This window comes from Stegostoma tigrinum, chromosome 16 (assembly GCF_030684315.1).
Source record: "Stegostoma tigrinum isolate sSteTig4 chromosome 16, sSteTig4.hap1, whole genome shotgun sequence".
NCBI classification, from domain to species: Eukaryota; Metazoa; Chordata; class Chondrichthyes; order Orectolobiformes; family Stegostomatidae; genus Stegostoma; species Stegostoma tigrinum.
In genome coordinates this window covers 67725800-67738607 of record NC_081369.1, presented here as the reverse complement: position 1 = coordinate 67738607, position 12808 = coordinate 67725800, and the positions used below count along the sequence as shown (strand labels likewise).

The 12808-nt window shown below is 67.7% G+C and overlaps 1 protein-coding gene across 1 annotated transcript in view; it reads right to left on the bottom strand.

Moving 5' to 3' along the window:
- Positions 1-12341, bottom strand: part of LOC125459828 (vacuolar protein sorting-associated protein 4A) — a 60526-nt gene extending 48185 nt beyond the window's left edge. Inside the window, exon 1 of the mRNA XM_059651828.1 lies at positions 12157-12341. Within this exon, the coding sequence (XP_059507811.1) occupies positions 12157-12180 (24 nt within the window). The 5' untranslated portion in view covers positions 12181-12341. The remainder of the gene's footprint in view (positions 1-12156) is intronic.
- Between the last annotated feature and the right edge of the window lie 467 nt (positions 12342-12808).

Here is a 12808-nt window from a genome sequence, read left to right as displayed (position 1 = left end):
CTCTCTCTCCCTCCCCCCCCCCCCCACAAGCTCTGGCACTCTCTCTCTCCCCCCCCCCCACCCCACAAGCTCTGGCACTCTCTCTCTCTCTCTCTCTTCCCCCCCCCCCCACAAGCTCTGGCACTCTCTCTCTTCCCCCCCCCACCCCACAAGCTCTGGCACTCTCTCTCTCCCCCCCCCCCCACCCCACAAGCTCTGGCACTCTCTCTCTCTCCCCCCACCCCCCCCCACAAGCTCTGGCACTCTCTCTTCCCCCCCCCCCCCCCCACAAGCTCTGGCACTCTCTCTCTCTCTCTCTCTCTTCCCCCCCCCCACAAGCTCTGGCACTCTCTCTCTCTCTCTCTCTCCCCCCCCCCCCCCCCACAAGCTCTGGCACTCTCTCTCTCTCCCCCCCCCCCCCCACAAGCTCTGGCACTCTCTCTCTCCCCCCCCCACCCCACAAGCTCTGGCACTCTCTCTCTCTCCCCCCCCCCACCCCACAAGCTCTGGCACTCTCTCTCTCCTCCCCCCCCCCACCCCACAAGCTCTGGCACTCTCTCTCTCCTCCCCCCCCCACCCCACAAGCTCTGGCACTCTCTCTCCTCCCCCCCCCCACCCCACAAGCTCTGGCACTCTCTCTCTCCTCCCCCCCCCCACCCCACAAGCTCTGGCACTCTCTCTCTCCTCCCCCCCCCCACCCCACAAGCTCTGGCACTCTCTCTCTCCTCCCCCCCCCCACCCCCACAAGCTCTGGCACTCTCTCTCTCCTCCCCCCCCCCACCCCACAAGCTCTGGCACTCTCTCTCTCCTCCCCCCCCCCACCCCACAAGCTCTGGCACTCTCTCTCTCCTCCCCCCCCCCACCCCACAAGCTCTGGCACTCTCTCTCTCCTCCCCCCCCCCCACCCCACAAGCTCTGGCACTCTCTCTCTCCTCCCCCCCCCCACCCCACAAGCTCTGGCACTCTCTCTCTCCTCCCCCCCCCCCACCCCACAAGCTCTGGCACTCTCTCTCTCCTCCCCCCCCCCACCCCACAAGCTCTGGCACTCTCTCTCTCCTCCCCCCCCCCCACCCCACAAGCTCTGGCACTCTCTCTCTCCTCCCCCCCCCCACCCCACAAGCTCTGGCACTCTCTCTCTCCTCCCCCCCCCCACCCCACAAGCTCTGGCACTCTCTCTCTCCTCCCCCCCCCCACCCCACAAGCTCTGGCACTCTCTCTCTCCTCCCCCCCCCCACCCCACAAGCTCTGGCACTCTCTCTCTCCTCCCCCCCCCCCACCCCACAAGCTCTGGCACTCTCTCTCTCCTCCCCCCCCCCACCCCACAAGCTCTGGCACTCTCTCTCTCCTCCCCCCCCCCACCCCACAAGCTCTGGCACTCTCTCTCTCCTCCCCCCCCCCACCCCACAAGCTCTGGCACTCTCTCTCTCCTCCCCCCCCCACCCCACAAGCTCTGGCACTCTCTCTCTCCTCCCCCCCCCCCACCCCACAAGCTCTGGCACTCTCTCTCTCCTCCCCCCCCCCACCCCACAAGCTCTGGCACTCTCTCTCTCCTCCCCCCCCCCACCCCACAAGCTCTGGCACTCTCTCTCTCCTCCCCCCCCCCACCCCACAAGCTCTGGCACTCTCTCTCTCCTCCCCCCCCCCCACCCCACAAGCTCTGGCACTCTCTCTCTCCTCCCCCCCCCCACCCCACAAGCTCTGGCACTCTCTCTCTCCTCCCCCCCCCCCACCCCACAAGCTCTGGCACTCTCTCTCTCCTCCCCCCCCCCACCCCACAAGCTCTGGCACTCTCTCTCTCCTCCCCCCCCCCACCCCACAAGCTCTGGCACTCTCTCTCTCCTCCCCCCCCCCACCCCACAAGCTCTGGCACTCTCTCTCTCCTCCCCCCCCCCACCCCACAAGCTCTGGCACTCTCTCTCTCCTCCCCCCCCCCCACCCCACAAGCTCTGGCACTCTCTCTCTCCTCCCCCCCCCCACCCCACAAGCTCTGGCACTCTCTCTCTCCTCCCCCCCCCCACCCCACAAGCTCTGGCACTCTCTCTCTCCTCCCCCCCCCCACCCCACAAGCTCTGGCACTCTCTCTCTCCTACCCCCCCCCACCCCACAAGCTCTGGCACTCTCTCTCTCTCCCCCCCCCCCACCCCACAAGCTCTGGCACTCTCTCTCTCTCTCCCCCCCCCCCACCCCACAAGCTCTGGCACTCTCTCTCTCTCCCCCCCCCCCACCCCACAAGCTCTGGCACTCTCTCTCTCTCCCCCCCCCCCCACCCCACAAGCTCTGGCACTCTCTCTCTCTCCCCCCCCCCCACCCCACAAGCTCTGGCACTCTCTCTCTCCTCCCCCCCCCCCACCCCACAAGCTCTGGCACTCTCTCTCTCTCTCCCCCCCCCCACCCCACAAGCTCTGGCACTCTCTCTCTCTCCCCCCCCCCCACCCCACAAGCTCTGGCACTCTCTCTCTCTCCCCCCCCCCCACCCCACAAGCTCTGGCACTCTCTCTCTCTCCCCCCCCCCCACCCCACAAGCTCTGGCACTCTCTCTCTCTCCCCCCACCCCCCCCCACAAGCTCTGGCACTCTCTCTCTCTCCCCCCACCCCCCCCCACAAGCTCTGGCACTCTCTCCCCCCCCCCACAAGCTCTGGCACTCTCTCTCTCTCTCCCCCCCCCCCACAAGCTCTGGCACTCGCTCTCTCTCTCTCTCTCCCCCACCCCCCCCCCACAAGCTCTGGCACTCTCTCTCCCCCCCCGCCCCCCCCACAAGCTCTGGCACTCTCTCTCTCTCTCTCTTCCCCCCCCCCCCACCCCCCCCCCCCACAAGCTCTGGCACTCTCTCTCTCTCTTCCCCCCCCCCCCCCCACCCCACAAGCTCTGGCACTCTCTCTCTCTCTCCCCCCCCCCCCACCCCACAAGCTCTGGCACTCTCTCTCTCTCCCCCCCCCCCACCCCACAAGCTCTGGCACTCTCTCTCTCTCCCCCCACCCCCCCCCCCACAAGCTCTGGCACTCTCTCTCTCTCTCTCTCTCTCTCTCTTCCCCCCCCCCCACCCCCCCCCCCCACAAGCTCTGGCACTCTCTCTCTCTCCCCCCCCACCCCCCCCCCACAAGCTCTGGCACTCTCTCTCTCTCCCCCCACCCCCCCCCACAAGCTCTCGCACTCTCTCCCCCCCCCCCACAAGCTCTGGCACTCTCTCTCTCTCTCCCCCCCCCCCCCCCACAAGCTCTGGCACTCGCTCTCTCTCTCTCTCTTCCCCCCCCCCCCACCCCCCCCCCACAAGCTCTGGCACTCTCTCCCCCCCCCCCCCACAAGCTCTGGCACTCTCTCTCTCTCTCTCTCTCTTCCCCCCCCCCCACCCCCCCCCCACAAGCTCTGGCACTCTCTCTCTCTCTCTCTCTCCCCCCCCCCCCACAAGCTCTGGCACTCTCTCTCTCTCCCCCCCCACCCCCCCCCACAAGCTCTGGCACTCTCTCTCTCTCTCCCCCCCCACCCCCCCCCACAAGCTCTGGCTCTCTCTCTCTCTCCCCCCCCACCCCCCCCCACAAGCTCTGGCACTCTCTCTCTCTCCCCCCCCACCCCCCCCCACAAGCTCTGGCACTCTCTCTCTCTCCCCCCCCACCCCCCCCACAAGCTCTGGCACTCTCTCTCTCTCCCCCCCACCCCCCCCCACAAGCTCTGGCACTCTCTCTCTCTCCCCCCCCACCCCCCCCCACAAGCTCTGGCACTCTCTCTCTCTCCCCCCCCACCCCCCCCCACAAGCTCTGGCACTCTCTCTCTCTCCCCCCCCACCCCCCCCCACAAGCTCTGGCACTCTCTCTCTCTCCCCCCCACCCCCCCCCACAAGCTCTGGCACTCTCTCTCTCTCCCCCCCCACCCCCCCCACAAGCTCTGGCACTCTCTCTCTCTCCCCCCCCACCCCCCCAAACAAGCTCTGGCACTCTCTCTCTCTCCCCCCCACCCCCCCCCACAAGCTCTGGCACTCTCTCTCTCTCCCCCCCCACCAGCTCTGGCACTCTCTCTCTCTCCCCCCCCACCCCCCCCCACAAGCTCTGGCACTCTCTCTCTCTCCCCCCCCACCCCCCCCCCACAAGCTCTGGCACTCTCTCTCTCTCCCCCCCCACCCCCCCCACAAGCTCTGGCACTCTCTCTCTCTCCCCCCCCACCCCCCCCCACAAGCTCTGGCACTCTCTCTCTCTCTCCCCCCACCCCCCCCCACAAGCTCTGGCACTCTCTCTCTCTCCCCCCCCACAAGCTCTGGCACTCTCTCTCTCTCTCCCCCCACCCCCCCCACAAGCTCTGGCACTCTCTCTCTCCCCCCCCCCCCACCCCCCACCACCCCCCCCACAAGCTCTGGCACTCTCTCTCTCCCCCCCCCACCCCCCCCCCACAAGCTCTGGCACTCTCTCTCTCTCTCTCTCTCTTCCCCCCCCCCACAAGCTCTGGCACTCTCTCTCTTCCCCCCCCCCCACCCCACAAGCTCTGGCACTCTCTCTCTCTCCCCCCCCACCCCCCCCCACAAGCTCTGGCACTCTCTCTCTCTCTCCCCCCCACCCCCCCCACAAGCTCTGGCACTCTCTCTCCCTCCCCCCCCCCACAAGCTCTGGCACTCTCTCTCCCCCCACCCCCCCCCCCACAAGCTCTGGCACTCTCTCTCTCTCTCTCCCCCCACCCCCCCCCACAAGCTCTGGCACTCTCTCTCTCTCTTCCCCCCCCCCCACCCCCCCCCCCACAAGCTCTGGCACTCTCTCTCTCTCTCTCTCTCTCTTCCCCCCCCCACCCCCCCCCCACAAGCTCTGGCACTCTCTCTCTTCCCCCCCCCCCCACCCCACAAGCTCTGGCACTCTCTCTCTCCTCCCCCCCCCCACCCCACAAGCTCTGGCACTCTCTCTCTCCTCCCCCCCCCCACCCCACAAGCTCTGGCACTCTCTCTCTCCTCCCCCCCCCCACCCCACAAGCTCTGGCACTCTCTCTCTCCTCCCCCCCCCCACCCCACAAGCTCTGGCACTCTCTCTCTCCTCCCCCCCCCCCACCCCACAAGCTCTGGCACTCTCTCTCTCCTCCCCCCCCCCACCCCACAAGCTCTGGCACTCTCTCTCTCCTCCCCCCCCCGACCCCACAAGCTCTGGCACTCTCTCTCTCCTCCCCCCCCCCACCCCACAAGCTCTGGCACTCTCTCTCTCCTCCCCCCCCCACCCCACAAGCTCTGGCACTCTCTCTCTCCTCCCCCCCCCCCCACCCCCACAAGCTCTGGCACTCTCTCTCTCTCTCCCCCCCCCCCACCCCACAAGCTCTGGCACTCTCTCTCTCTCCCCCCCCCCCACCCCACAAGCTCTGGCACACTCTCTCTCTCTCCCCCCCCCCCCCACCCCACAAGCTCTGGCACTCTCTCTCTCTCCCCCCCCCCCACCCCACAAGCTCTGGCACTCTCTCTCTCTCCCCCCCCCCCACCCCACAAGCTCTGGCACTCTCTCTCTCTCCCCCCACCCCCCCCACAAGCTCTGGCACTCTCTCTCTCTCCCCCCACCCCCCCCCACAAGCTCTGGCACTCTCTCCCCCCCCCCACAAGCTCTGGCACTCTCTCTCTCTCTTCCCCCCCCCCCCCACAAGCTCTGGCACTCGCTCTCTCTCTCTCTCTTCCCCCACCCCCCCCCCACAAGCTCTGGCACTCTCTCCCCCCTCCCCCCCCCACAAGCTCTGGCACTCTCTCTCTCTCTCTCTCTCTCTCTCTTCCCCCCCCCCCCACCCCCCCCCCCACAAGCTCTGGCACTCTCTCTCTCTCTTCCCCCCCCCCCACCCCCCACCCCACAAGCTCTGGCACTCTCTCTCTCTCTCTCTCCCCCCCCCCCCACCCCACAAGCTCTGGCACTCTCTCTCTCTCCCCCCCCCCCCACCCCACAAGCTCTGGCACTCTCTCTCTCTCCCCCACCCCCCCCCACAAGCTCTGGCACTCTCTCTCTCTCCCCCCACCCCCCCCCACAAGCTCTCGCACTCTCTCCCCCCCCCCCACAAGCTCTGGCACTCTCTCTCTCTCTCTCTTCCCCCCCCCCCCACAAGCTCTGGCACTCGCTCTCTCTCTCTCTCTTCCCCCCCCCCCACCCCCCCCCACAAGCTCTGGCACTCTCTACCCCCCCCCCCCCCCCCCACAAGCTCTGGCACTCTCTCTCTCTCTCCCCCCCCCCCCCCCCCCACCCCCCCCCCCCACAAGCTCTGGCACTCTCTCTCTCTCCCCCCCCACCCCCCCCCCACAAGCTCTGGCACTCTCTCTCTCTCCCCCCCCACCCCCCCCCACAAGCTCTGGCACTCTCTCTCTCTCCCCCCCCACCCCCCCCCACAAGCTCTGGCACTCTCTCTCTCTCCCCCCCCACCCCCCCCCACAAGCTCTGGCACTCTCTCTCTCTCCCCCCCCCACCCCCCCCACAAGCTCTGGCACTCTCTCTCTCTCCCCCCCCCACCCCCCCCCACAAGCTCTGGCACTCTCTCTCTCTCCCCCCCCACCCCCCCCCACAAGCTCTGGCACTCTCTCTCTCTCCCCCCCCACCCCCCCCCACCCCCCCCACAAGCTCTGGCACTCTCTCTCTCTCCCCCCCCCACAAGCTCTGGCACTCTCTCTCTCTCCCCCCCCACCCCCCCCCACAAGCTCTGGCACTCTCTCTCTCTCCCCCCCCACCCCCCCCCACAAGCTCTGGCACTCTCTCTCTCTCCCCCCCCACCCCCCCCCACAAGCTCTGGCACTCTCTCTCTCTCCCCCCCCACCCCCCCCCACAAGCTCTGGCACTCTCTCTCTCTCCCCCCCCACCCCCCCCCACAAGCTCTGGCACTCTCTCTCTCTCCCCCCCCACCCCCCCCCACAAGCTCTGGCACTCTCTCTCTCTCCCCCCCCCACAAGCTCTGGCACTCTCTCTCTCTCTCCCCCCACCCCCCCCCCCACAAGCTCTGGCACTCTCTCTCTCTCCCCCCCCACAAGCTCTGGCACTCTCTCTCTCTCTCCCCCCACCCCCCCCACAAGCTCTGGCACTCTCTCTCTCCCCCCCCCCCCACCCCCCACCCCCCCCCCCACAAGCTCTGGCACTCTCTCTCTCCCCCCCCCCCACAAGCTCTGGCACTCTCTCTCTCTCTCTCTCTCTTCCCCCCCCCCACAAGCTCTGGCACTCTCTCTCTTCCCCCCCCCCCCACCCCACAAGCTCTGGCACTCTCTCTCTCCCCCCCCCCCCACCCCCCACCCCCCCCCCCACAAGCTCTGGCACTCTCTCTCTTCCCCCCCCCCCACCCCACAAGCTCTGGCACTCTCTCTCTCTCCCCCCCCACCCCCCCCCACAAGCTCTGGCACTCTCTCTCTCTCCCCCCCCACCCCCCCCCACAAGCTCTGGCACTCTCTCTCTCCCCCCCCCACCCCCCCCCACAAGCTCTGGCACTCTCTCTCTCTCTCCCCCCACCCCCCCCACAAGCTCTGGCACTCTCTCTCCCTCCCCCCCCCCACAAGCTCTGGCACTCTCTCTCCCCCCACCCCCCCCCACAAGCTCTGGCACTCTCTCTCCCCCCACCCCCCCCCCACAAACTCTGGCACTCTCTCTCCCCCCACCCCCCCCCACAAACTCTGGCACTCTCTCTCCCCCCACCCCCCCCCACAAACTCTGGCACTCTCTCTCTCTCCCCCCCCCCCACCCACACCCCCCACAAACTCTGGCACTCTCTCTCTCTCTCTCTCTCTCCCCCCCCCCCACCCACACCCCCCACAAACTCTGGCACTCTCTCTCTCTCTCCCCCCCCCCCCCCACCCCCCTAACAAGCTCTGGCACTCTCTCTCTCTCCCCCCCCCCCCACCAGCTCTGACACACTCTCTCTCTCTCTCCCCCCCCACCCCCCCCCACCAGCTCTGGCACTCTCTCTCTCTCCCCCCCCACCCCCCCCCACCAGCTCTGGCACTCTCTCTCTCTCCCCCCCCACCACCCCCCACAAGCTCTGGCACTCTCTCTCTCTCTCTCCCCCCACCCGCCCCCCACAAGCTCTGGCACTCTCTCTCTCTCTCTCTCTTCCCCCCCCCCACCCCCCCCCCACAAGCTCTGGCACTCTCTCTCTTCCCCCCCCCCCACCCCACAAGCTCTGGCACTCTCTCTCTCCTCCCCCCCCCCACCCCACAAGCTCTGGCACTCTCTCTCTCCCCCCCCCCACCCCACAAGCTCTGGCACTCTCTCTCTCCCCCCCCACCCCACAAGCTCTGGCACTCTCTCTCTCCTCCCCCCCCCCACCCCACAAGCTCTGGCACTCTCTCTCTCTCTCCCCCCCCCCCCACCCCACAAGCTCTGGCACTCTCTCTCTCTCCCCCCCCCCCACCCCACAAGCTCTGGCACTCTCTCTCTCTCCCCCCCCCCCACCCCACAAGCTCTGGCACTCTCTCTCTCTCCCCCCACCCCCCCCCACAAGCTCTGGCACTCTCTCTCCCCCCCCCCCCCACAAGCTCTGGCACTCTCTCTCTCTCTCCCCCCCCCCCCACCCCCCCCCCACAAGCTCTGGCACTCTCTCTCTCTCTCTCTCTCTCTCTTCCCCCCCCCCCACCCCCCCCCCACAAGCTCTGGCACTCTCTCTCTTCCCCCCCCCCCCACCCCACAAGCTCTGGCACTCTCTCTCCCCCCCCCCCACCCCACAAGCTCTGGCACTCTCTCTCTCCCCCCCCCCACCCCACAAGCTCTGGCACTCTCTCTCTCCTCCCCCCCCCCACCCCACAAGCTCTGGCACTCTCTCTCTCTCCTCCCCCCCCCCACCCCACAAGCTCTGGCACTCTCTCTCTCCTCCCCCCCCCCACCCCACAAGCTCTGGCACTCTCTCTCTCTCCCCCCCCCCCCACCCCACAAGCTCTGGCACTCTCTCTCTCTCTCCCACCCCCCCACCCCACAAGCTCTGGCACTCTCTCTCTCTCCCCCCACCCCCCCCCACAAGCTCTGGCACTCTCTCTCTCTCCCCCCACCCCCCCCCACAAGCTCTGGCACTCTCTCTCCCCCCCCCCCCCCCACAAGCTCTGGCACTCTCTCTCTCTCTCTCTCTCTTCCCCCCCCCCACCCCCCCCCCCCACAAGCTCTGGCACTCTCTCTCTCTCTCTCTCTTCCCCCCCCCCACCCCCCCCCACAAGCTCTGGCACTCTCTCTCCCCCCCCCCCCCCCAAAGCTCTGGCACTCTCTCTCTCTCTCTCTCTTCCCCCCCCCCCCACCCCCCCCCCACAAGCTCTGGCACTCTCTCTCTCTCCCCCCCCACCCCCCCCCACAAGCTCTGGCACTCTCTCTCTCTCCCCCCCCACAAGCTCTGGCACTCTCTCTCTCTCCCCCCCCACCCCCCCCCACAAGCTCTGGCACTCTCTCTCTGTCCCCCCCCACCCCCCCCCACAAGCTCTGGCACTCTCTCTCTCTCCCCCCCCACCCCCCCCCCCACAAGCTCTGGCACTCTCTCTCTCTCCCCCCCCACAAGCTCTGGCACTCTCTCTCTCTCCCCCCCCACCCCCCCCCACAAGCTCTGGCACTCTCTCTCTCCCCCCCCCCCCCCCCACAAGCTCTGGCACTCTCTCTCTCCCCCCCCCCCCCACCCCCCCCCACAAGCTCTGGCACTCTCTCTCTCTCTCTTCCCCCCCCCCACCCCCCCCCACAAGCTCTGGCACTCTCTCTCTCTCTCTTCCCCCCCCCCACCCCCCCCCACAAGCTCTGGCACTCTCTCTCTTCCCCCCCCCACCCCACAAGCTCTGGCACTCTCTCTCTTCCCCCCCCCCCACCCCACAAGCTCTGGCACTCTCTCTCTCTCCCCCCCCACCCCCCCCCACAAGCTCTGGCACTCTCTCTCTCTCTCCCCCCACCCCCCCCACAAGCTCTGGCACTCTCTCTCTCTCTCCCCCCCCCCACAAGCTCTGGCACTCTCTCTCTCCCCCCCCCCACCCCCCCCCACAAGCTCTGGCACTCTCTCTCTCTCTTCCCACCCCCCACCCCCCCCCACAAGCTCTGGCACTCTCTCTCTTCCCCCCCCCCCCACCCCACAAGCTCTGGCACTCTCTCTCTCTCCCCCCCCCCCACCCCACAAGCTCTGGCACTCTCTCTCTCTCCCCCCCCCCCCACCCCACAAGCTCTGGCACTCTCTCTCTCTCCCCCCCCACCCACCCCACAAGCTCTGGCACTCTCTCTCTCTCCCCCCCCACCCACCCCACAAGCTCTGGCACTCTCTCTCTCTCCCCCCCCCCCCACCCCACAAGCTCTGGCACTCTCTCTCTCTCTCCCCCCCCCCCACCCCACAAGCTCTGGCACTCTCTCTCTCTCCCCCCCCCCCACCCCACAAGCTCTGGCACTCTCTCTCTCTCCCCCCCCCCCCACCCCACAAGCTCTGGCACTCTCTCTCTCTTCCCCCCCCCCCCACCCCACAAGCTCTGGCACTCTCTCTCTCTCCCCCCCCCCCCACCCCACAAGCTCTGGCACTCTCTCTCTCTCTCCCCCCCCCACCCCACAAGCTCTGGCACTCTCTCTTCCCCCCCACAAGCTCTGGCACTCTCTCTCTCTCTTCCCCCCCACAAGCTCTGGCACTCTCTCTCTCTCTCCCCCCACAAGCTCTGGCACTCTCTCTCTCTCTCCCCCCCCCCCCCCCCACAAGCTCTGGCACTCTCTCTCTCTCTCTCCCCCCACCAGCTCTGGCACTCTCTCTCTATCCCCCCCCCCCCCACCCCACAAGCTCTGGCACTCTCTCTTCCCCCCCACAAGCTCTGGCACTCTCTCTCTCTCTTCCCCCCCACAAGCTCTGGCACTCTCTCTCTCTCTCCCCCCACCCCCCCCCCCACAAGCTCTGGCACTCTCTCTCTCTCTCTCTCCCCCCACCAGCTCTGGCACACTCTCTCTCGCTCTCCCCCCCCCCCCCCCCACCAGCTCTGGCACACTCTCTCTCTCTCTCCCCACCAGCTCTGGCACACTCTCTCTCTCTCTCTCTCCCCACCAGCTCTGGCACTCTCTCTCTCTCTCTCTCCCCACCAGCTCTGGCACTCTCTCTCTCCCCACCAGCTCTGGCACTCTCTCTCTCCCCACCAGCTCTGGCACTCTCTCTCTCTCCCTCCCCACAAACTCTGGCACTCTCTCTCTCTCTGCCCCCCCCCCCCCCCCCAACAAGCTCTGGCTCTCTATCTCTCTCTCCCCCACCCCCACCAGCTCTGGCACTCTCTCTCTCCCCCCCACAAGTTCTGGCTCTCTCTCTCTCTCTCTCTCTCTCCCCCCCCCCCCACAAGCTCTGGCTCTCTCTCTCTCTCTCCCCCCCCCCCCCCCACAAGCTCTGGCTCTCTCTCTCTCTCTCCGCCCCCCCCCACAAGTTCTGGCTGGCTCTCTCTCTCTCTCCCCTCTCCCCCCCCCCACAAGCTCTGGCTCTCTCTCTCTCTCTCTCTCTCTCTCTCCCCCCCCAACAAGCTCTGGCTCTCTCTCTCTCTCTCCCCCCCCAACAAGCTCTGGCTCTCTCTCTCTCTCCCCTCTCCCCCCCCCCACAAGCTCTGGCTCTCTCTCTCTCTCTCTCTCTCTCCCCCCCCCCAACAAGCTCTGGCTCTCTCTCTCTCTCCCCTCTCCCCCCCCCCACAAGCTCTGGCTCGCTCTCTCTCTCTCTCCCCTCTCCCCCCCCCACAAGCTCTGGCTCTCTCTCTCTCTCTCTCTCCCCCCCCCCCAACAAGCTCTGGCTCTCTCTCTCTCTCTCTTCCCCCCCCCCCACAAGCTCTGGCTCTCTCTCTCCCTCTTCCCCCCCCCCCCACAAGCTCTGGCTCTCTCTCTCTCTCTCTCTCTCTTTCCCCCCCCCCCCACAAGCTCTGGCTCTCTCTCTCTCTCTCTCTTTCCCCCCCCCCCCCACAAGCTCTGGCTCTCTCTCTCTCTCTCTCCCCCCCCCCTCACGTGAATTGTATTTGCAGATCCATTCTATTTTGCCCAAAACGCACACAAAATGGCAGGAAGTCAATGTAATGTTTTATAAATTCCCACTTTAGAAATAAAATCAGCCTGACTCCAAACTATCCCCCCCCGCCCCCACCATCCATAGCCCCGACTCCTACCACCCGCCCCCACCCACCATGTCCCCAGCCCCCCACAAAACCCTACCCACTACCCCCGCACACCCCGCCCACCAGAACAAACCAGGCCCAGAGAACCCCATCCAGTGGCACCCACCTCCCACTAATAAATATCAATAAAACTTACCTGGAGGGTATTGGGCGCTGACATCGCACATTTCCGTCGCTCAGACTGCGGGGATCAAGCAGGCCGGGTGGTTAGCCCGCGGCTGTGCACCTCGGCGGCGGCCTGGGCCTGAGGCTGGAGGCTGGAGGCTGGGGCCTGAGGCCCGGCTCTTCCCGGATTCGATTCGGCAAAATGGCGGCGGCGTCAGCCGTGACGTCAAGTACACTACAACAAGGCCCTGAACACTGGAAACTAACAAGAGAGTCGCAGCTAGTGCGCCGCATACTCTCCACACACAGCGCCCCTCCCGGCGCGGCGTCTTCGCCGCACACTCTCCACACACAGCGCCCCTCCCGGCGCGGCGTCTCCACCGCACACGCTCCACACACAGCGCCCCTCCCGGCGCGGCGTCTCCACCGCACACGCTCCACACACAGCGCCCCTCCCGGCGCGGCGTCTCCACCGCACACGCTCCACACACAGCGCCCCTCCCGGCGCGGCGTCTCCACCGCACACTCTCCACACACAGCGCCCCTCCCGGCGCGGCGTCTCCACCGCACACTCTCCACACACAGCGCCCCTCCCGGCGCGGCGTCTCCACCGCACACGCTCCACACACAGCGCCCCTCCCGGCGCGGCGTCTCCACCGCACACGCTCCACACACAGCGCCCC